Source organism: Bombina bombina, chromosome 1, assembly GCF_027579735.1.
Source record: "Bombina bombina isolate aBomBom1 chromosome 1, aBomBom1.pri, whole genome shotgun sequence".
Classification (NCBI taxonomy): Eukaryota; Metazoa; Chordata; class Amphibia; order Anura; family Bombinatoridae; genus Bombina; species Bombina bombina.
In genome coordinates, this window is record NC_069499.1 from 1,147,609,459 (window position 1) to 1,147,635,040 (window position 25,582).

Consider the following 25,582-nt stretch of genomic DNA (forward strand, 5'->3'; position numbering starts at 1 on the left):
ATGCTGCCTGAGATGAAACAGTACACTCCGGTACCATTTAAAAATAACAAACTTTTGATTGAAGTTAAAAAACTAACTATAATACACCACTCTCCTCTTACTACGTCCATCTTTGTTGAGAGTTGCAAGAGAATGATTGGATATGGCAGTGAGGGGAGGAGCTATATAGCAGCTCTGCTGTGGGTGATCCTCTTGCAACTTCCTGTTGGGAAGGAGAATATCCCACAAGTAATGGATGATCCGTGGACTGGATACACTTAACAAGAGAAATTATAATTGGAATCCAGTTGATGTGTTATATAGCCATTAAAAAAATATGTGTAAAGAATTGGGTACAAAAGAAATGTTGTTAGTTAGAGAGGCAATATGGAATTATGATTAAAGGGACAGTAAACGTAAAAAATAATGTTATATAATTCTGCACATAGCTAACATTATATTAGCCTTATAGTTATGAAACCTTATTTGCCCTTTGAATTTTTGAAAAATATGACAGGTTTTCAGACCCGCTCTCTGCTGAGCGGGTCTGGGGTTTTTTTACACAGTGCATCGGGCTAGCTGTATAGTCACAGCCCGGCCCGACCGCGCCATTAGACACAGTGCAGCTTGCTCCTGCTGTCAGACAGAGCAGGAGCGAGCTGCACTGTGTCTAATGGCGCGGTCGGGCCGGGCTGTGACTATACAGCTGGCCCGATGCGCTGTGTAAAAAAAAACAGACCCGCTCAGCAGAGAGCGGGTCTGAAAACCTGTCATATTTTTCAAAAATTCAAAGGGCAAATAAGGTTTTATAACGATAAGGCTAATATGTTATATAATTCTGCACTATGTGCAGAATTATATAACATTTTTTACGTTTACTGACACTTTAAGGGACTATTAATTAATTCTAAGTTAAACATTTTGCATGCATTGTTTGAAGAACAAGAATACAAGATGTATTACTTTATTATGGTTGTTTTTAATGCTTTAATTAAATTAAAAAAAATATTTTTAGTTTCTAAATGTCCTTATGCCTCTAATGTCTAGGGGTTAGATCTTATGTAAGTCTTGGTACCTGCTACAATCTGACGGCAATATTGCTAAATAGGTGGCTGACCACCCATTCCTTACGGCATGCAAGGCACCTAGTCTTAAGAGATAAACAGATCAAAAGTGAATTTTGGAGGACTCCTGGATATGTGGCTAACCAAGAAACCTTATTTTTCTGGTTGTTCCCCTTGTGGAAGGTTTGTATACTGTCCCCAAGTGAGTACGGCCAGTCACGTGACGCTGGATGGATTAAGAATAAATACAGTATTAGACAGAAAATTGACTGTAAAACTGCAGGGGTTATCTATCACTTGTATTGTACCTGCCCCAGACTTTATGTTGGAAAAACTAGTCATGATGTCAAATCTAGGATTCAAGAACATAGAAATGTGATAAAGGATGGGGATTAGTCTAGCAGAGCAGTGTGTGTATTGTTTTTAGATATGCCATGGGACCAATATTGTTGTTTTACCATGATTGGTATTGAGCCTGTATCTACTGGGAGACATGGAGGTAATTTGGACAAGAAGCTATTACAGAGTGAGACATGGTGGATACTGACCTTAAAGGGTCAATCTGGCGGAGCTTAACTTTGAAGGAGCAAGACATGTCTTGGAAGAGCTACTGATCATATATTAAATTTAAGAGCAAATTATTGCCTTTTTCTACAACTCCCACATTGTCAAACCTACTAAAGGACTCAGGGATACTACCGTTCCTTATTTAACCTGAAAACAGCGATTTAACGCGACTTTTCAACCGACAAACGGACTCTCTAGCAGTGTGGCCTAGGAGACTAGACAAATACCTCTTCCGGAAGGAGTCTGGACTGCTACGCATTAACCTCCCCAGCTGCCTAGATTACATGCCCGTTTTGGAGTGAACAGCATAGCCCGTTGTAGGTACGGTTGTCTTACTACAACCTTCACAACATCACATATGGAGGACATTGTGCAACCCCTACAAGCCATCTTCGCGAACTTTGAAGCGGCAATGTTTAGACATATCCACAATCACTGTGTTATAACACAAAATGAGAAGCTGCCGACCAGTGCCCTTTGCCACCACTTCAGGATGGGCCGTAGCATACCACAAAGCAGGAGCGAGACGCTGGGCGCATTAAATCTATCTGGACTAACCTGACTTTGTGGGATGCGGCCGATCCATGGGAGCTGGTCTTAGATTTCCTAATCTGTCGGTCAGGAGACATAGCTGGCACGCATAACGATCTGCAAAACGACACAGCATCTCTATATACCACAACAAGATCGGAGATGAGGGGCCTGACTTCTGGCTCAAAAAATATTAAATACCTGTCTGGCAGATATGCACGGAAGAAATTGCCCAACATCTGCATGGAAAAGAGATGTGACGCAGTGGCCTTTCTACCAGCACGCTCTTACCAAAACACTGGGGACTCTGACCTACAATTATGGATAAACACATATGCAAACATTGAACAAACTTTATGCCACTTTCCTGATACAAGCCAGCAGACGGGCTGGTGTGGGGTATTTAGAGAAACTGTACTTTTGGGTTATTGTAGATACACCTCTAGCATTAGATTTCTAAAATTGTTAAGTAGCATCTTGAATTTAGTTTTGTTTACCAACAATTTACTTTACAATATGAGCTCAAGTTCATAATCCTTGTTCAAATTGCTCTATTAGATTTTATTTAGGGAGCTGGTTTGTCATAACCGGATGGTCTTTTACGATTCTCATTGAAATATTTAACTAAGGTGTACCGATATATAAGACAGGAATTATATGCTGATTACACTCTTATACTGTATGCTTTATTCTTATTCAGTGTGACAATCCTGGTAGTGAACTACATACATTTCTCGACATTAGATTGGTCCTAATGTTTGGCTATGGATGTTTGTATAATACAGAGTTCATCTATTCTCTTATAAGTGTAGGAATGATTTTCATTTCTGGGATATCCATGTATATTGACAAAGAGTGGTTATGGACTGTAGTTATATGTTCATAGACAACTATGAGAATTAGAACTTGCAAGCATATATATATATATATATATATATATATATATATATATATATATATATATATATATATAAAAGCTCAGGAGAAGAAGGGAAATATATATATATATATCTAAGCTATATAGTATGATAAAACCCGGCTATTATTTAGGATCATGAAGTAGATACTCTATATATGTGGTGTTGATATTTTTGCCACAGGGTATAGGGCCCATACCCATGCAACGGATCTACACTACATAAAACCCCCATGATATGTTATCTTAGTCCTTCTGCCTATTATACCCATATTTTAACCCTAAATAACATATATCCCTTTTATGTATAACACCCATTAGCTTATACTGCACTTAGCTGCATTAGCTCTCAAAGTTCATAGTCGCGAAATCTAGCTCCCCCCCATCTATATCTTGCTGGATAAGATTAAGAAAATGTATCCTGCACAGTTGTATATCCCCAAACTTTTAAAATGTACGTTTAACCATAGTGGTAATTGACAAACCCTTCCCTTAAAATAAGATTCACTGATTGGGACCCAAAAGTGGTCTCTTACAGTTTCTAATAGCCTTGTTTAGCATAATATATTTCTAGGACAATGTGAGGTCCAAGAGAGGTCTCGTAGTCCATTCAGAGGGCGTATAGTTCGATATATAATCCACATATTTTGATTCTACAAATGCATTACAACCATGCTATGATTTTTATTTTATTTTTAAGTTTGTTTATTGATTGAATGTCTGGAAACGATTTATATGTACACTCAGCTTTGTATGCCTTAAAGTGAATCTCAATAAAAAATATATATAAAAAAAAAAGGGTCAATCTACTTGAAAAAAGTTATTGTTTAAAAAACAAAATGTATGCTTACCTGATAAATTTCTTTCTTTTGCGATGTACCAAGTCCACGGTTTCATCCTTACTTGTGGGATAGTATCCTTCCCAACAGGAAGTGGCAAAGAGAGCACCCACAGCAGAGCTGTCTATAAAGCTCCCCCCTTAACTCCACCCCCCAGTCATTCGACCGAAGGCTTAGGAAGAAAAAGGAGAAATTATAAGGTGCAGAGGTGACTGAAGTTTTCAATAAAAAATACTATCTGTCTTGAATAGACAGGGCGGGCCGTGGACTTGGTACATCGCAAAAGAAAGAAATTTATCAGGTAAGCATACATTTTGTTTCTTTTGCAAGATGTACCGAGTCCACGGTTTCATCCTTACTTGTGGGATACCAATACCAAAGCTTTAGGACACGGATGAAGGGAGGGACAAGACAGGAACCTAAATGGAAGGCACCACTGCTTGCAAAACCTTTCTCCCAAAGTAGCCTCAGAAGAAGCAAAAGTATCAAATTTGTAAAATTTTGAAAAGGTATGAAGCGAAGACCAAGTCGCAGCCTTACAAATCTGTTCAACAGAAGCATCATTTTTAAAAGCCCATGTGGAAGCTACCGCTCTAGTAGAGTGAGCTGTAATCTTTTCAGGAGGCTGCTGTCCAGCAGTCTCATAAGCCAAACAGATAATGCTTTTCAGCCAAAAGGAAAGAGAGGTAGCCGTAGCCTTTTGACTCCTACGCTTTACAGAATAGACAACAAACAAAGAAGATGTTTGACGAAAATCTTTGGTTGCCTGCAAATAAAACTTCAAAGCACGAACTACGTCCAAGTTGTGCAACAGACATTCCTTCTTAGAAGAAGAATTAGGACACAGAGAAGGAACAACAATTTCCTGATTGATATTCCTGTTAGTAACGACCAGGGTACTGCTAGAGCATCTATCAGTACTGCCTGAGGATCCCTTGACCTGGATCCGTAACGAGAAAGTTTGGCGTTCTGACGAGATGCCATAAGATCCAATTCTGGTGTGCCCCATAGCTGAACCAGTTGAGCAAACACCTCCGGATGGAGTTCCCACTCCCCCGGATGAAAAGTCTGACGACTTAGAAAATCTGCCTCCCAGTTCTCTACACCTGGGATATAGATCACTGAGAGATGGCAAGAGTGAGCCTTTACCCATCGAATTATTCTTGAAACGTCTATCATCGCTAAGGAACTCCTTGTTCCCCCCTGATGATTGATATAATCCACAGTCGTGATGTTGTCCGACTGAAATCTGATGAATCTGGCCAAAGCCAGCTGAGGCCACGCCTGAAGAGCATTGAATATCGCTTTTTAATTCCAGAATATTTATCGGTAGGAGGACCTCCTCCTGAGTCCACAAACCCTGTGCTTTTAGGGAATTCCAGACTGCACCCCAGCCCAGGAGGCTGGCGTCTGTCGTCACTATAACCCAGGCTGGCCTGCGGAAACACATTCCCCGGGACAGGTGATCCTGTGACAACCACCAAAGAAGAGAGTCTCTGGTCTCTTGATCCAGGTTTATCTGAGGAGATAAAGCTGCATAATCCCCATTCCACTGTCTGAGCATGGATAGTTGCAGTGGTCTGAGATGTAAGCGAGCATATGGAACTACGTCCATTGCCGCTACCATTAGTCCGATTACCTCCATACACTGAGCCACTGACGGTCGAGGAATGGAATGAAGAGCTCGGCAGGTGGTCAAAATCTTTGATTTCCTGACCTCCGTCAGAAATATTTTCATGTCCACCGAGTCTATCAGAGTCCCTAGAAATTAAACTCTTGTGAGAGGGGAAAGAGAACTCTTTTTACGTTCACCTTCCACCCATGAGATCTTAGAAAGGCCAACACTAAGTCCGTGTGAGACTTGGCTAGTTGGAAAGTCGACGCTTGAATTAGGATGTCGTCTAGATAAGGCGCCACTGCTATGCCCCGCGGCCTTAGGACCGCCAGAAGGGACCCTAGCACCTTTGTGAAGATTTGTGGCGCCATGGCCAACCCGAAGGGAAGAGCCACAAACTGGTAATGCTTGTCCAGAAAGGCAAACCTGAGGAATTGGTGATGATCTTTGTGGATAGGAATGTGTAGATACGCATCCTATAAGTCCAAGGTGGTCATGTATTGACCCTCCTGGATCATTGGTAAAATAGTCCGAATGGTCTCCATCTTGAAGGATGGGACTCTTAGGAATTGGTTTAGGATCTTGAGATCTAGAATTGGTCTGAGGGTTCCCTCTTTTGTGGGAACCACAAACAGATTGGAGCAGAACCCCTGCCCCTGTTCTGCTTTCGGAACTGGGCAGATCACTCCCATGGTAAAAAGGTCTTCTACACAGCGTAAGAACGCCTCTCTTTTCATCTGGTTTACAGACAATTGAGAAAGATGGAATCTCCCCCTTGGAGGAGAATCTTTGAAATCTAGAAGATACCCCTGGGTTACGATTTCTACAGCTCAGGAGTCCTGAACGTCTCTTGCCCAGGCCTGAGCAAAGAGAGAGAGTCTGCCCCCTACTAGATCCGGTCCCGGATTGGGGGCTACCCCTTCATGCTGTCTTGGTGGCAGCAGCAGGTTTCTTGGCCTGTTTACCCTTGTTCCAAGACTGGTTAGGTCTCCAGACTGGCCTGGATTGAGCAAAGTTCCCCTCTTGCTTTGCAGCAGGCGAAGAGGAAGCGAGACCACCTTTGAAGTTTCGAAAGGAACGAAAATTATTTTGTTTGGTCCTCGTCTTATTTGACTTATCCTGAGGGAGGACATGACCCTTCCCCTCCAGTAATACCTGAAATGATCTCTTTCAACTCAGGCCCGAATAGGGTCTTACCTTTGAAAGGGATGGTCAAAAGCTTAGATTTTGATGACATCAGCAGACCAAGGCTTAAGCCATAACGCTCTACGCGCTAAAATGGCAAAACCTGAATTCTTTGCCGCTAATTTAGCCAGATGAAAAGCGGCGTCTGTAATGAAAGAATTAGCTAGCTTAAGAGCCCTAATTCTATCCAGAATATCATCTAATGGGGTCTCCACCTGAAAAGCCTCTTCCAGAGCCTCAAACCAAAAGGCAGCTGCACTGGTTACAGGGACAATGCACACTATAGGCTGGAGAAGAAAACCCTGATGAACAAAATTTTTCTTTAGGAGACCCTCTAATTTTTTATCCATAGGATCTTTGAAAGCACAACTGTCCTCAATAGGTATAGTTGTACGCTTAGCCAGAGTAGAAATAGCTCCCTCCACCTTAGGGACCATCTGCCATGAGTCCCGCATGGTGACAGATAAGGGAAACATTTTCTTAAAAACAGGACGGGGGAGCAAACGGAATAGCTGGTCTATCCCACTCCTTATTAACAATGTCCGAAATCCTCTTAGGGACCGGAAAAACATCAGTGTAAACAGGAACCTCTAAATATTTGTCCATTTTACACAATTTCTCTGTAACTACAATAGGGTCACAATCATCCAGAGTCGCTAAAACCTCCCTGAGCAATAAGCGGAGGTGTTCTAGCTTAAATTTAAATGCTGTCATATCTGAATCTGTCTGAGGGAACATTTTTCCTGAATCAGAAATCTCTCCCTCAGATAGCAAATCCCTCATCCCTACCTCTGAACATTGTGAGGGTATATCGGATACGGCTATTAAAGCGTAAGAAGGCTCAGCATTTGTTCTTAACCCAGAGCTACTGCGCTTCCCTTGCAACCCTGGCAGTTTAGATAAAACCTCTGTGAGGGTAGTATTCATAACTGAGGCCATATCTTGCAAAGATTAGACGCACTAGAGGTACTTGGCGTCACTTGTGCGGGCATTACTGGTTGTGACACTTGGGGAGAACTAGATGGCAAAACCTGATTTCCTTCTGTCTGAGAATCATCCAGTGCCAAACTCTTATAAGTCAAAATATGCTGTTTGCAATTTATAGACATATCAGTACAAGTGGGACACATTCTAAGAGGGGGTTCCACAATGGAATCTAAACAAATTGAGCAATGAGTTTCCTCAATGTCAGACATGATGAACAGGCTAGTAATGAGACAAGCAAGCTTGGAAAACACTTTATTTAATGAAAAACCAACAATTTTCAAAAAACGGTACTGTGCAAGCAATTTAAACAATTAACCCCCAAATATGAAAACCGGATTGACAAAGTGTCAAAGACCGGTAAAACCCCTGTCAGTACCTTGCCACAGCTCTGCTGTTGCGCCTACCTGCCCTTATGGATTGATAATGCAGGAATAAAGCTTCGATTAGGCCCAAGAAGTTCACCAGGACCCTCCTGTGTTGTAGCTTGCTGCTTGTCTATAGAAAACAATTGCGCAACTGGGGCGCGAAAATAGGCCCCGCCCATCTCACTCGATGTTACTGAGGCCTTCAGAAAAATCTACCAAGCGTTTTTACAGCCATGTGGGTTATAAAAATCCCAAAAAGTGTAACCCTCAATACAGTTGTCCCTTAAAGTAATATAACCAGTACTCCCAGAACACACAAACGTTTGCTATATAACATTCAAACTGAGTGTCCCATAAGTTTAGCCCTTTATGCAAGCTAGTAATGCCCCTTAAAAGACTAGGATTACTGCTTACCCACCCCTCATGGGGATACTGTCAGCCTTTCTGAATTATCACAGTCTTTCCAGAAAAAATGACTGAACATATCTCATTGCTGTATAGCAAGAAACCGTTCCTCACACTGAAGTTTTCCTGTACTCCTCAGCTTCTATGGGAACAGCAGTGGACCTTAGTTACAAATGCTAAGATCATCATCCTCTAGGCAGAAATCTTCATCTATCTTCTGCCTGAGAGTAAATAGTACACACTGGTACCATTTAAAAATAACAAACTCTTGCTTGAAGAAAAATAAAAACTAACAGTTTATCACCTTTTTCACTTTACCCTTCCTGCTTAGAGCCGACAAAGAGAATGACTGGGGGGTGGAGTTAAGGGGGAAGCTATATAGACAGCTCTGCTGTGGGTGCTCTCTTTGCCACTTCCTGTTGGGAAGGATAATATCCCACAAGTAAGGATGAAACCGTGGACTCGGTACATCTTGCAAAAGAAAGAATATATAATTTCTTTATTACACATTCCCCAGTTGTGCATAACCAACACTGCTATATTAATACACATTTAACCTCTGTGATTACTGTGTATCTAAGCCTGTGCAGACTTCCCTCTTAACTCAGTGCTTTTTACAAACTTGCATTTCAGCCAATTAGTGCTGACTCATGCATAACTCCACGGGAGTGAGCACAGTGTTATCTATATGGCACACATGAACTAGCACTGTCTAGCTGTGAAAGGCTAATAAAATTCACTGAGTTAAGAGACAGCATTCAAGGGCTTAGAAATCAGCATAATGAGCCAACCTAGGTTTAGCCATCAACAAATACCACCAAGAGAACAAAGTACATTTGGAAAGTTGTTTAAAATTGCATACCCTATCTGAATCAATTATGAAAGTTTAATTTTTACTTTACTGTCCCTTTAAATACTTAATTTCTTTTTGGTCTGAATTAAAAGGTTGAATATTCATGTTGTCTTCTTTAGTCTGACGGCTCTGTCCAAATTTTACTTCAATTAAATTGATGCAGTAATGTCGGAGCATATTCTGACAATATATATTGTGTATAACTATATATAGCGGTTATGTATTGCTATTTTGTTTATGTAAACATATACTGTTTTGTTATTTTGTATATGCAAACATTATCCCTTTGTTAAGCGACAGACGAAAGGGGTTAATATCCGAATAAGCACCATCAGAAGGGATGAGAGATTCAATTGGAGCCGTTACAAATAAAGGAGGAGCACTGACTGTAAATACTGACAACAAAGTGAAGAAGTATTGATCTCAGGATGCCCTGTGCAGCCCAGTCAGGGAGGGGTGAAACGCATCATCCAGCAGCTTGGATTATTTGATACAGCTTCATCAGAATGGTATGTGAATGTTGGCGTGCATATAGAAGTCCGGTGACCCTCACACTTGAAGTTTGGCCTGTGTATCTTGCATGTGCATTTGTCAGTGGACGAAGGGGTGTCATTAGTACCAGGATACTGGGGGAGGTACGAGTCGTGCGGCAACTCAGATTTGGGTTGCAGTGACTAGTTTTCCCCTCAGTTTAAGTTTATTGACTGTAAATGAACTTTGCCGATATGCTGCTCATGTAAAGGAACGTAGTGCACCTGTAATTTTTCTTTCTTCTGCTACTTTGGACTTATTCCAGAAAACAGGAGGACAGGCTGTAGGATTTGTATTGCACTGGTGCATGGATGTTTTTTAACTCTTATCTGCAGATAAGTTCTAGATTGTATTATGTATACATATTTATGTTGTATTTTGTTATAATAAATCCCTATGTTAGCATTGTGTGCGGGTGTCTGTTATTGTTGTACACCTACTTTCTTTTTAAAGCTTACATAAAATGGTTTTGTAACCGCTATCACCTAGATTTACATTTTACAATTTAATTTTAGGGAGAAATAAGTAGGCACCATCAGCACATGTAGTGATCTTAAGTAATTTACAACTATGTAGAGGTTTTGAAAAAATGTACTGCCCATTTTTTTCTTAATGACTCCACTGGATCATGGCACACGTCTGTTCTGTAGTGAGTGAGTTACATGCAAGTAGCTAAATAAAAGCAGTAATTGATAGATGATTTGTGAGTGCTACAATGTTAGGCCTATAAACAGTCAAAAAGGCCCATGTTATGGAGCATAAATAAAACAGACTGAAAAAAACCTACCATGAAGTTTTGCTGCAGGGGAGACCAAGAATACATGATAGGAACAAGTGCCACAGAGTTAAGGGACCTCATGGATACGTTTTGGATGGCAAACTCTGGGAAGGAACTTTCAACTGTGCACTAGAGAAAGAAGTAAAAAAAGAAAACATCAGAAAGCTAGATTAATTCAAATACTCTAAATACTTAGTGGTAGATATAGGAGAACAAATTAAAATGATATAAGCTATTATTTATTTATCAGTTACCTACAGTGTAATTGCTGATTCTGTCAGATATCACAAGTGAAGATTTTAACTCAAAACTATACTGATTTATGGCTGGCACAGTCAGACGATATTTCAGGTTTTTCAAAAAGATACTTACTTTGATATTTGAATTGTTGCGTTTGCGTGACTTGAGTTGTCAGAAATAACGATCAAGAGATTATATTAAATTATGAGTGGTTTTACTGATACAGATACAAATCCCTAAACCCAGAATTCAAAAAACATATATTATACTTGCCTGATAATTTAATTTCCTTCTGTATGAGGAGAGTCCACAGCATCATTCATTACTTGTGGGAATTAAGAACCTGCCAACCAGGAGGAGGCAAAGACACCTCAGCCAAAGGCTTAAATACCTCCCCCACTCCCCTCATCCCCCAGTCATTCTGCCGAGGGAACAAGGAACAGTAGGAGAAATATCAGGGTATAAATAGTGCCAGAAGAACAAAACAAAAATTTAGGTCTGCCCAACGGAGAAAACAGGCGGGGGCAGTGGACTCTCCTCATACAGAAAGAAAGGAAATTATCTGGTAAGCATAATTTATGTTTTCCTTCTAAATATAAGGAGAGTACACAGCTTCATTCCTTACTTGTGGTAAACATATACCCAAGCTCTAGAGGAAACTGAATGAAAACGGGAGGGTAAAAAAGGAGAGGCGAACCCTATTCTGAGGGCACCACAGCCTGCAGAACCTTTCTCCCAAAAGATGTTTCAGCCGAAGCAAAAACGTCAAATTTGTAAAATTTTGAAATGGTATTTAAGGAGGACAAGGTGGCCACCTTACAAATCTACTCCATAGAGGCCTCATTATTGAAGGCCCAAGAGGAAGCCACTGCTCTAGTTGAATGAACCTTATTCCTCTGAGGAGGCTTATGTCCCGCTGTTTCATATGCTAAGCGAATAATGCTCCTCAACCAAAAAGATAAGGAAGTGGATGAGACTTTCTGCCCCTTACGCTTCCCAGAATAGACAACAAACAAAGAAGAAGTCTGTCTAAACTCCTTAGTAGCTTGAAGATAGAACTTCAAGGCCCGAACCACATCCAAATTATGAAGTAACTGCTCCTTCGAAGAAGGTTTAGGACACAAGGAAGGAACGATAATATCCTGGTTGATGTTGCGATCTGAAACAACCTTAGGAAGAAAAAGAAAATTTATGCTTACCTGATAAATTTGTTTCTTTTTAGACACGATGAGTCCACGGATTTCATCCTTACTTGTGGGATTACGCCTCCTGGTCAGCAGGAGGAGGCAAAGAGCACCACAGCAGAGCTGTATATATATAGCTCCTCCCTTCCCTCCCACTCCAGTCATTCGACTGAAGTTAGGAAGAGAAAGGAAAAGCCAAGGTGCAGAGGTGTCTGAAGTTTACAAAATTAGTAACCTGTCTCATAGAACAGGGCGGGCCGTGGATTCATCGTGTCTAAAAAGAAACAAAGTTATCAGGTAAGCATAAATTTTCTTTTCTTTTTAAAGACACGATGAGTCCACGGATTTCATCCTTACTTGTGGGATACAATACCAAAGCTAGAGTACACGGATGAAAAGGGAAGGACAAAACAGCCGACGCAAAAGCATAAAAATTGTAAAAATATAGAAAAAGTGTGAAGAGAGGATCAAGCTACTCTTGCAAATCCGTTCAACAGAAGCATCATTTTTGAATGTCCAAGAGGAATCTACAGCCCTGATGGAATGAGCCGTAACTCCTTCAGGAGGCTGCTGTCCAGCACTCTCATATGCAAAACGGATGATACTTTTCAGCCAAAAAGAAAGAGAGGTAGCTGTAGCTTCCGAAGCCTCATTATGTCAAGAAAAAATGACACATAGGAAATACGATTGACAAAAGTCCTTAGTCGCTTGCAATTAAAATTTTAAAGCACGGACTACGTCCAAATTTGCAGAAAACGTTCCTTCAATTGAACAGAAGACGTTCCTTCTTGATAAGAAGGATTAGGACACAAGAAAGGAACAACAATCCCTGATTAATGTTCTCGTCTGAAAAAACCTTATGAAGAAAATCAGATTAGTACGTAAAACCACCTTATCCAAATGAAAAATAAGGAAAGGTGAATGATAACGTAATGCCGAAAGCACAGACACTCATCGAGCAGAAGAAAAGGCAACAAGAAATAAAACTTTCCAAGATAACAACAGGATATCTATGGAATGCTTAGGTTCAAACGGAACTCCTTGAAGAACTTTGAAAACTAAATTCAAACTCCATGGAGGAACAATTGGTTTAAACACAAGCCCGATTCTAATCAAAGAATGACAACGATTGAATATCTGGTACATCAGCCAGACGCTTGTGCAACAAAATAGATAAGGCAGAGATCTGACCCATAAGGGAACTCTCTTCTAATCCTTCTTGGAAAAAAGACAAAATCCTGAGAATCCCAACTCTACTCCATGAGTAGCCCTTGGATTCACACCAATAAAGAAATATGCGCCACATCATATGGTAAGTCTTCCAAGTTACAGGCTTACGCGCCTGAATTAAGGAATCTATGACCAAATCAAAGAACCCTGCTTGAATAAAATTAAGCGTTCAATCTCCAAGCAGTCAGTTGCAGAGAAACTAGATTCGGGTGAAGGAAGGATCCCTGAATGAGAAGGTCCTTCCTCAATGGAATCTTCCAAGGCGGCAGGAATGAAATGTCCACCAGATCTTCCTACCAAATCCTGCGAGGCCACGCAGAAGCGAGGAGGATCACTGATGCCTTCTCCTATTTGATTCGAACAATCACCCGGAAAAGAAGCGCAAACGGGGGAAATAGATATTCTAGGCTGAAGGACCAAAGAACTGCCAAGGCATCTATCAGCTCGGACAGGGGGCCCTGGACCTGGACCCGTATCTCAGAAGTCTGGCATTCTGACAAGATGTCATGAGATCCAACTCTGGCCGACCCCATTTGAAAACCAGGTTGGAGAATACTTCCGGATGGAGTTCCCACTCTCCTGAATGAAAAGGTTGCTTGCTCAGAAAATCCGCCCCCAGTTGTCTACTCCTGGGATGTGGATCACCGACAGATGGCAAGACTGGGCCTCCGCTCTCCGGATTAACTTGGCTACCTCAGTCATCGCTAAGGAACCCCTTGTTCCCCCCTGATGATTGACGTAAGCCACCGACTGGAAACTGATGAATTGGGCCGAAGCCAACTGAGGCCAGGCCCGAAGCGCATTGAAAAACGCCCTCAGCTCTAGAATGTTGATGGGAAGGAGAGACTCTGCCTGAGTCCATACTCCCAGAGCCTTTAAAGAGCCCCAGACTGCTCCCCATCCTAAAAGTCTGGCATCCGTTGTCACAATCACTCATGAAGGTCTGCAAAAGCATGTCCCCTGGGATAGATGATCCAGAGACAACCACCCTTGAAGAGAGTCCCTCGTCTCTTGTTCTAGGGATATTTGAGGAGACAAATCTGTATAATCTCCATTTCACTGCATGAGCATGCTTAGCTGCAGAGGCCTGAGTTGAAAGTGAGCCAACAGTATGCTGATCATTGCCGCCACCATCAATCCGATTACCTCCATGCACTGAGTCACTGACGGCTGAGGAGTGGGCTGAAGTGCTCGACATGTATGCAGAATCGTTGACTTACTGACCTCTGTCAGAAAAATTCTCATGGATATAGAGTCGATTAGAGTTCCTAAGAAGGGTACCCTTATCTTCAGAAATAAAGAACTCTTTTCCAAATCTATCTTCCAGCCGTAAGTTCTAAGGAAGGAAAGCACAATGTCGGTATGGGACCTTATTTGCTGACAAGACGACGCCTGGATTAGAATGTCATCCAGTGTCCAATGTTGCAGTCATGAGACCTAAAACCTCCATGCACATAGCTACTGAAGGGAATGACTGAGACTGAAGGTTCCGACAGGCTGCAACCAACTTCAAAAGTCTCTTGTCTGTTAGGGACAAAATCATGGATTCTGAATCTATCTGGAACCCTAAAAAGGTTACCCTTGTCTGAGGAATCAAAGAACTTTTTGGTAAATTGATCCTCCAACCATGTCTTTGAAGAAACAACACTAGTTGATTTGTGTGAGATTCTGCAGAACGTAAAGACTGAGCAAGTACCAAGATATCGTCCAAATAAGGAAACACCGCAATACTCCTGTAACGGTACCAACCGGATACCAAGGGTTAACACCAGGGAACAATGTCCTGCATAGGGAATCAGCAATTCACAACCCAGCCAGTTTTCAGGTTTAAAACAGAATGTCTTTTATTAAGGCTCATATGCCCAGTATTTATGCAGGTCTGACCCCCCCCAGAAGGGGGGTTGAAAGAATGTTGTACATTAGATGGAGGGAACACGCCCTTTTACATGATACAATAGAATACCTTGCTCAAGCTGATAACAATTTAAACACAGACACACACTTGGCTTTCCTAATCATCTAGGGTCTGCTCTCTGAGGTTGATTAAACAATGGACTGTGTATCAATAGCTGAGGCTAAAGCTGAACACAGTTAACTCTTTCAGTGCTGACAGAAGGGTCTGTCACATCTACATAGCACAATATACAGCCTATAGACAACCTTTCTTACGTTATAGTCCAGAAGTGGCTAGGTTTGCCACAATGCTCCCCCAGAACCAAGCCGGCATACACAGTCTGATCCCAACGGATCGGCTTGGGGATGTCCGGGGCAACAACTTTCGGCTCAAGTAAGCTACGGGGTGTTCTCCGCCATCTGCTCCAACTTGGCTCAGTACTGCCCCCACCCCAAACATGGAAGCGTCTCTTCCCGGAGGGACTGGGCTTGGGTAGTCACAGGGTTAACATCAGCGGGATCCATGGGAGCATAGGCAGAAACAAGGGGGGCCAAGTCATTTCCAAGGAGAACATCAGCAGGTAAGTCCTTCTTGACCCCCACATTCACAAGTCTAGCGCCCACTCCCCAATCCAAATGTACCCTGGCAACAGGTAGGCGGAACACAGTGCCCCCTGCTACCCTCACAGCCACAGTGTCTCCAGTGTGCTGTTTCTCAGGCACCAAGTTCTCTTGAAGCAAGGTCATGGTAGCACCAGTATCCCGTAGACAACTGACCTCCTTCCCATTCACTTTAACCCGTTGCCGGTTATTCCGGTGGGCAGCTTGTACGGGGTCTGCTTCATGTAGGCTGCCCCAGCATTCTGGCGCCTCTACGTAGCGGGCCACAGGCTGAGGATTATGTGGGATTCCGCCAGCGGGTCTTCTCCAGGACTGTGCTTGATTCGCTGCGTTTAGGGGACACTCTGGTCTTTTGTGCCCTAGTTGCTTACATCCAAAGCACCGAATAGGTTGTGAGTAGCCCCGCGAATTGAACCGGGCTCTCTGAGGGTAGTTCGTGGCCGGAGGCCGTGTGGTATAGCGGTGCGCCGGGGGTTGGTAACTGGCAGCTGCTGGGGTGACTGGGGGTCTGTACTCCACTCTAGCAGTGGGCAATCGGTATACTGCTCCCCCTGCCCCTCGTACTGCCACGGATCCGCCAGTGGGTGCTGTATCCGGCACCAAATGGGGAGCTATCAGGGTTAAAGTAGCTCCCGAATCCCGAAGTCCCTGGACCGACATCACCTCATGCAGAATTCCCAGGGGTTCCTCGGCTTGGGTGCTCAACACCTCATGAGCGGCTGGCTCCGTTTGGTAATGGTGAGCAGCCGCCCTTGGGGCCAGGTTCTGTCTGACCTGGTTCCAAGCTTGTCTGCTCCGATTTTGGGTGCACTCACGTGCCATATGTCCCCACTGCTTGCAGGTGTGGCATTGTATATTAGCCCGTCCGTTGTTAGGCTGTAGTCCATGGTGCCTCCTGGCATCAAAATGCTGGTCTGCTAATCTGGCTGCTTCGGTTAAGGTGAGGGGTTTTCGATCTCTCACCCATTCTTGGGCTTCTGGGGACAAGCCGTTAAAGAATTGCTCCAACAGCATCAGTTGTCGCAATTCTTCCATGGTGGTAGCTTGGCTGGCCTGTATCCACCCCTGAGATGCTTGATCCAGCTTGTGGGCCCACTCTGCATGGGAATCTCTTTCTGGCTTGCGCAGGCCTCTAAACTTGCGCCGGTATGCCTCTGAGGTAATGGCATATCTTTCCAAGATCGCTCTCTTCACTTTAGCGTAATCCTTGCTGTCCTCCCTGGGTACAGCGCGATACGCTTCCGCTGCCCTACCGGCTAGCTTGCCTGCTAGCACCGGCACCCATACGGACTGCTCCAAATCATGTAACTCGCACAGTCTCTCAAAATCCTGTAAATACCCATCAATCTCATCCTTCTCCTCACAAAACATTTTAAATGCATGGTATGGGATTTTGGGTCTTACTGGGTTGCTGAGTGCGTCCAAAATGGATTCTGCTCGGGAGGATGCATTCCGCGGACTGTGTGCCATCACGTACTCCTGCACATCTGCCATTACCACGGATAGCATATCCCGTGGTACAGGTTGGGGTAAAAATTCCAGCCTGGTCCTCATTTCCCTCTGGTATAGGGTCTCCTCCATGGCTGCTGGAGGCGTAGCGCTGTGAGCTCTGTCTCCCTCCATCAGCTCAGCAATTAATATAGCCTTGGGTTTGCTGCTGCCTATCTTTCCCCTGGCTTCTAGCAGTTCCTTTTACGTTTGTCTCTTTAGCTTAGAATAATCCATCTCCATTCACTTCGGTCCCTGGTACTCCTTCCATCTTAGTCAGTATTGTAGTAATCCCCCTCTTCCTGAGGTTACTGGCTTGTGTAGTTGCTCTTCTGGGCGATAAGGTTCATTCCGTCGCTTGCCACCAATTGTAACGGTACCAACCGGATACCAAGGGTTAACACCAGGGAACAATGTCCTGCATAGGGAATCAGCAATTCACAACCCAGCCAGTTTTCAGGTTTAAAACAGAATGTCTTTTATTAAGGCTCATATGCCCAGTATTTATGCAGGTCTGACCCCCCCCAGAAGGGGGGTTGAAAGAATGTTGTACATTAGATGGAGGGAACACGCCCTTTTACATGATACAATAGAATACCTTGCTCAAGCTGATAACAATTTAAACACAGACACACACTTGGCTTTCCTAATCATCTAGGGTCTGCTCTCTGAGGTTGATTAAACAATGGACTGTGTATCAATAGCTGAGGCTAAAGCTGAACACAGTTAACTCTTTCAGTGCTGACAGAAGGGTCTGTCACATCTACATAGCACAATATACAGCCTATAGACAACCTTTCTTACGTTATAGTCCAGAAGTGGCTAGGTTTGCCACAACTCCGCTCTCTGATTACAGAGAGAAGGGCACCGAAAACCTTTGAAAAGACCCTTGGAGCTGTTGCTAGGCCAAAAGGAAGAGCGACAAATTGGTAATTCTTGTCTAGAAAAGAGAATCTCAGGAAATGATAGTGATCTGGATGAATCGGAATATGAAGATATGCATCCTGTAAGTCTATTGTGGACATATAATGCCCTTGCTGAACAAAAGGCAGAATAGTCCTTATAGTCACCATTTTGAATGTTGGTATTCTTACGTAACGATTCAAGATTTTTAGATCCAGAACTGGTCTGAATGAATTCTCTTTCTTTGGGACAATGAACAGATTTGAATAAAACCCCAGACCCTGTTCCTGAAAAGGAACCGACACAAGACTCCAGGGGGGGTAGTTATCGTGTCAACTTTCCTGCCTTCGCCGGCCCAATACGCCCGCCTAAGCTCGCCTACCATCGCCGCCGCGGACCTGAAAAAATTTGCCTAAGTTATCAATAAATCTGTCAAAAAGCCGCGCACCAAGTACGGGGCGATGAGCAGCGGACTGTGAGAGTTATCACTCATCCGATCTCGCTGCTCTTCGGCTTTTTTACAGCTTTATTGCTAGCCTGTCACTAAGCACCCACACTAAACTACACTGTTCTACCCCCTATACCGGCGCCCACGGAGCCCTCCGCAACTCAATAAAGTTACTAACCCCTAAACCGCCGCTCCTAGACCCCTCCGCAACTCTTATAAATGTATTAACCCCTAAACCGCCGCTCCTAGACCCCGCCGCAACTCTTATAAATGTATTAACCCCTAAACCGCCGCTCCCGGACACCGCCGCAACCTACATTATACCTAGTAACCCCTATCCTGCCCCCCCTATACCGCCGCCCTCTATAATAAAGTTATTAACCCCTATCCTGCTGATCCCGCACCTCGCCGCAACTAAATAGTTTAACCCCTAAACCGCCTAGACCGCCGCTCCCGGACCCTGCCGCAACCTATATTAAATGTATTAACTCCTAATCTGCCCCCCCTACACCGTCGCCACCTATAATACATTTATTAACCCCTATCCTGCCCCCCACTACACCGCCACCACTGTAATAAATTTATTAACCCCTAAACCTAAGTCTAACACTAACCCTAACCTTAACTAAATGAATCCTATTTAAAACTAAATACTTACCTTTAAAATAAACCCTAATATAGCTACAATATAAATAATAATTATATTGTAGCTATCTTAGGCCTAGATTTGGAGTTTGGCGGTAGCCGTGAAAACCAGCGTTAGAGGCTCCTAACGCTGGTTTTAGGCTACCGCCGGTATTTGGAGTCATTCAAAAAAGGGTCTAACGCTCACTTTTCAGCCGCGACTTTTCCATACCACAGATCCCCTTACGTAAATTGCGTATCCTATCTTTTCAATGGGATCTTTCTAACTCCGGTATTTAGAGTCGTGTCTGAAGTGAGCGTTAGAAATCTAACGACAAAACTCCAGCCGCAGAAAAAAGTCAGGAGTTAAGAGCTTTCTGGGCTAACGCCGGTTCATAAAGCTCTTAACTACTGTGCTCTAAAGTACACTAACACCCATAAACTACCTATGTACCCCTAAACTGAGGCCCCCCCACATCGCCGACACTCGATTACATTTTTTTAACCCCTAATCTGCCGACCGCCACCTACGTTATAGCTATGTACCCCTAATCTGCTGCCCCTAACACCGCCGACCCCTATATTATATTTATTAACCCGTAATCTGCCCCCCTCAACGTCGCCTCCACCTGCCTACACTTATTAACCCCTAATCTGCCTCACTAACCCTATAATAAATAGTATTAACCCCTAATCTGCCCTCCCTAACATCGCCGACACCTAACTTCATACATTTACCCCTGATCTGCCGTCTGGAGCTCACCGCTATTCTAATAAATGTATTAACCCCTAAAGCTAAGTCTAACCCTAACACTAACACCCCCCTAAGCTAAATATAATTTTAATCTAACGAAATTAATTAAAGGGACACTGTACCCAATTTTTTTCTTTTGTGATTCAGATAGAGCATGACATTTTAAGCAACTTTCTAATTTACTCCTATTATCAAATTTTCTTCATTCTCTTGGTATCTTTATTTGAACTGCAAGAATGTAAGTTTAGATGCCGGCCCATTTTTGGTGAACAACCTGGGTTGTCCTTGCTGATTGGTGGATAAATTCATCCACCAATAAAAAAAGTGCTGTCCAGAGTACGAAACAAACAAAAAACTTAGATGCCTTCTTTTTCATATAAAGATAGCAAGAGAACAAAGAAAAATTGCTAATAGGAGTAAATTAGAAAGTTGCTTAAAATTGCATGCTCTATCTGAATCACAAAAGAAAAAAAATTGGGTTCAGTGTCCCTTTAACTCTTATTAAATAAATTATTCCTATTTAAAGCTAAATACTTACCTGTAAAATAAATCCTAATATAGCTACAATATAAATTATAATTATATTATAGCTATTTTAGGATTAATATTTATTTTACAGGTAACTTTGTATTTATTTTAACCAGGTACAATAGCTATTAAATAGTTAAGAACTATTTAATAACTAAAATAGTTAAAATAATTACAAATTTACCTGTAAAATAAATCCTAACCTAAGTTACAATTAAACCTAACACTACACTATCAATAAATTAATTAAATAAAATACCTATAATTATCTACAATTAAACCTAACACTACACTATCAATAAATGAATTAAATACAATTCCTACAAATAAATACAATGAAATAATCTAACTAAAGTACAAAAAATAAAAAAGAACTAAGTTACAAAAAATAATAAAATATTTACAAACATTAGAAATATATTACAACAATTTTAAACTAATTACACCTACTCTAAGCCCCCTAATAAAATAACAAAGCCCCCCAAAATAAAAAAATGCCCTACCCTATTCTAAATTACTAAAGTTCAAAGCTCTTTTACCTTACCAGCCCTGAACAGGGCCCTTTGCTGGGCATGCCCCAAGAAGTTCAGCTCTTTTGCCTGTAAAAAATAACATACAATACCCCCCCCAACATTACAACCCACCACCCACATACCCCTAATCTAACCCAAACCCCCCTTAAATAAACCTAACACTAAGCCCCTGAAGATCTCCCTACCTTGAGTCGTCTTCACCCAGCCGAGCCAAATTCTTCATCCAAGCGGAGCAAGAAGAGGTCCTCCATCCGGTAGAAGTCTTCATCCAAGCGGGGCCGAAGAGGTCTTCCATCCGATTGAAGTCTTCATCCAAGAGGCATCTTCTATCGTCATCCATCCGGAGCGGAGCGGCAGCATCCTGAAGACCTCCGACGCGGAACATCCATCCTGGCCGACGACTGAACGACGAATGACGGTTCCTTTAAATGACGTCATCCAAGATGGCGTCCCTCGAATTCCGATTGGCTGATAGGATTCTATCAGCCAATCTGAATTAAGGTAGGAATATTCTGATTGGCTGATGGAATCAGCCAATCAGAATCAAGTTCAATCCGATTGGATGATTGGATTGAATTAAGGTAGGAAAAATCTGATTGGCTGATTGAATCAGCCAATCAGATTGAAGTTCAATCCGATTGGCTGATCCAATCAGCCAATCAGATTGAGCTCGCATTCTATTGGCTGATCCGATCAGCCAATAGAATGCAAGCTCAATCTGATTGGCTGATTCAATCAGCCAATCAGATTTTTCCTACCTTAATTCCGATTGGCTGATAGAATCCTATCAGCCAATCGGAATTGAAGGGACGCCATCTTGGATGACGTCCCTTCAAGGAGCCTTCATTCGTCGGTAGTCCGTAGGGAAAGAAGGATGTTCCGCGTCGGCGGGATGAAGATTGAAGACCCCGCTTGGAAGATGACATCGCCCGGATGGAAGACTTCTTCAGTGCCGCCTGGAGGATCACTTCATCGGATGGAAGATTTCTTCAGCGCCCCTTGTAGGATCACTTCTGCCGCTCCGGATCTCCTCTTCAGTTCCATCGGTGACTCGGCTGAGTGAAGACGACTAAAGGTAGGATGATCTTCAGGGGATTAGTGTTAGGTTATTTTAAGGGGGGTTTGGGTTAGATTAGGGGTATGTGGGTGTCAACTTTCCTGCCTTCGCCCACCTATAATACAAAATAAAAACTAACCTAAGTTACAATTACACCTAACACTACACTATCATTAACTAAATTATTCCTATTTAAAACTAAATACTTACCTGTAAAATAAACCCTAAGATAGCTACAATGTAATTAATAATTACATAGTAGCTATTTTAGGATTTATATTTATTTTACAGGTAATTTTGTATTTCTTTTAGCTACCTAGCTAAAATAAATACAAAGTTACCTGTAAAATAAATATAAATCCTAAAATAGCTACAATGTAATTATTAATTACATTGTAGCTATCTTAGGGTTTATTTTACAGGTAAGTATTTAGTTTTAAATAGGAATAATTTAGTTAATGATAGTGTAGTGTTAGGTGTAATTGTAACTTAGGTTAGTTTTTATTTTACAGGTAAATTTCTCTTTATTTTAGCTAGGTAGCTATTAAATAGTTATAACTATTTAATAGCTATTGTACCTAGTTAAAATAAATTGAAAGTTACCTGTAAAATAAAAATAAATCCTAAGATAGCTACAATATAATTATTATTTATATTGTAGCTATATTAGGGTTTATTTTAAAGGTAAGTATTTAGTTTTAAATAGGATTCATTTAGTTAATAAGAGAAATATTATTTAGATTTATTTCATTAACATTTAAGTTAGGGGGGTGTTAGGGTTAGACTTAGGTTTAGGGGTTAATAATTTTATTACAGTGGCGGCGGTGTAGTGGGGGGCAGGATAGGGGTTAATAAATGTATTATAGGTGGCGACGGTGTAGGGGGGCAGATTAGGGGTTAATAAATTTAATATAGGTTGCGGCAGGGTCCGGGAGCGGTTGTTTAGGGGTTAAACTATTTATTTAGTTGTGACGAGGTGCGGGATCCGCAGGATAGGGGTTAATAACTTTATTATAGTGGCGGCGGTATAGGTGGGGCAGGATAGGGGTTACTAGGTATAATGTAGGTTGCGGCGGTGTCCGGGAGCGGCGGTTTAGGGGTTAATACATTTATTATAGTTGCGGCGGGGTCAGGGAGCGGCGGTTTAGGGGTTAATATGTATAGAGTAGCTTGCGGAGGGCTCCGGGAGCGGCGGTTTAGGGGGTAAACACTTTATTTAGTTGCGGCGGTGTAGGGGGGGGATTAGGGGTGTTTAGACTCGGGGTACATGTTAGGGTGTTAGGTGTAGACAGCTCCCATAGGAATCAATGGGATGTCTGGCAGCAGCGAACTTGTACTTTCGCTATGGTCAGACTCCCATTGATTCCTATGGGATCCGCCGCCTCCAGGGCGGCGGATTGAAAACCAGGTACGCTGGGCCGGAAAAGCGCCGAGCGTACCTGCTAGTTTTTTGATAACTAGCAAAAGTAGTCAGATTGTGCCGCACTTGTGTGCGGAACATCTGGAGTGACGTAAGAATCGATCTGTGTCGGACTGAGTCCGGCGGATCGAAGCTTACGTCACAAAATTCTACTTTTGCCGGTGTCTAGCCTTTGATAACTAAGGCGAATCAGCCTTGCCACAAATACGCTGCGGAATTCCAGCGTATTTGAGGTTGACGGCTTGATAACTACCCCCCCAGGTCTGAAACACACTTCAGGAAAGCCTGTGCCTTCTCAGGGTTCACTGGAATGCGTGAGAGAAAGAAACTTCTCAAGGCGGTCTTACTCTGAAACCTATTCTGTACCCCTGAGAGACAATGTTCTGAATCCAATGATTTTGGACTGTATTTATCCAAACATCCTTGAAAAATTTTAGTCTGCCCCCTACCAGCTGAGCTGGAATGAGGGCCACTCCTTCATGTGGACTTGGGGGCTGGTTTAGATCTCTTAAATGGCTTGGATTTATTCCAGACTGAGGAAGGCTTCCAATTGGAAACAGATTCCTTAGGGGAAGGATTAGGTTTCTGTTCCTTATTCTGTCGAAAGGAACGAAAACGGTTAGAAGCTTTAAATTTACCCTTAGATTTTTTATCCTGAGGTAAGAAAGCCCCCTTCCCCCCAGTAACAGTTGAAATTATAGAATCCAACTGAGAACCAAATAATTTATTACCTTGGAAATAAAGAGATAGCAACGTTCATTTAGAAGTCATATCAGCATTCCAAGATGTAAGCCATAAGCTCTTCTAGCTAAAATAGCTAAAGAAATATATCTAACATCAATTCTGATGATATCAAAAATGGCATCACAAACAAAAGTATTAGCATGTTGAATTAACTTAACAATGCTATACATATTATGGTCTGATACTTGTTGCGCTAAAGTTTCCAACCAAAAAGTTGAAGCGGCTGCAACATCAGCCAAAGAAATAGCAGGCCTAAGAAGATGACCTGAACATAAATAAGCTTCCTTAGATAGGATTCAAGTTTCTTATCTAAAGGACCTTTAAAAGAAGTACTGTCTTCCATAGGAATAGTAGTACGCTTAGCAAGAGTAGAGATGGCCCCATCAACTTTGGGGATTTTTTCCCAAAACTCCAATCTATCAGTAGGCAAAGGATACATTTTTTAAAACCTTGAAGGAGTAAAAGAAGTACCCAGTCTATTCCATTCCTTTGAAATCATATCTGAAATAGCATCAGGAACTGGAAAAACCTCTGGAATAACAACATGAGGTTTATAATCCAAATTTAAACGTTTACTAGTTTTAGTATCAAGAGGACTAGACTCCTCTATATCTAATGCAATCAACACTTCCTTCAATAAAGAACGAATATACTCCATTTTAAATAAATACGAAGATTTGTCAGTGTCAATATCTGAGGCAGGATCCTCTGAATCAGACAGATCCTCATCAGAGATAGATAAATCAGTATGTTGTCGGTCATTTGAAAATTCATCAACTGTATGAGAAGTTTTAAAAGACCTTTTACGTTTATTAGAAGGCGGAATGGCAGACAAAGCCTTCTGAATGGAATCAGAAATAAATTCTCTCAAATTGACAGGAATATCCTAAACATTAGATGTTGATGGACCAGCAACAGGTAATGCAACACTACTGATGGAAATATTCTCTGCATGTAAAAGTTTATCATGACATCTATTACAAACTACAGCCAGAGGAACAGTTACTACAAGTTTACAACAAATGCACTTAGCTTTGGTAGAACCGATATCAGGCAGCAGGATTCCAGTAGTAGATTCTGAAACAGGATCAGATTGAGACATCTTGCAATATGTAAGAGAAAAAACAACATATAAATTAAAATGATCTATTTCCTTATATGACAGTTTCAGGAATGGGAAAAAATGCAAACAGAATAGGCCTCTGACAAAGAAAAAAAGGACCAGAGGCAAAAGGAAATGAAGTCTTAAATAATGACAAACAGTTTGGCGCCAAGTATGACGCCCACAACTGAAAATATT

The 25,582-nt window shown here is 42.1% G+C and overlaps 1 protein-coding gene across 6 annotated transcripts in view; it reads right to left on the reverse strand.

The window, feature by feature from the left end:
* Positions 1 to 25,582, reverse strand: part of EZH1 (enhancer of zeste 1 polycomb repressive complex 2 subunit) — a 485,968-nt gene that overhangs the window by 387,833 nt on the left and 72,553 nt on the right. For all 6 annotated transcript variants that reach the window (XM_053699400.1, XM_053699426.1, XM_053699407.1 and 3 more), the window contains one exon: positions 10,625 to 10,744. In XM_053699400.1, the coding sequence (XP_053555375.1) occupies positions 10,625 to 10,744 (120 nt within the window). The remainder of the gene's footprint in view (positions 1 to 10,624; positions 10,745 to 25,582) is intronic.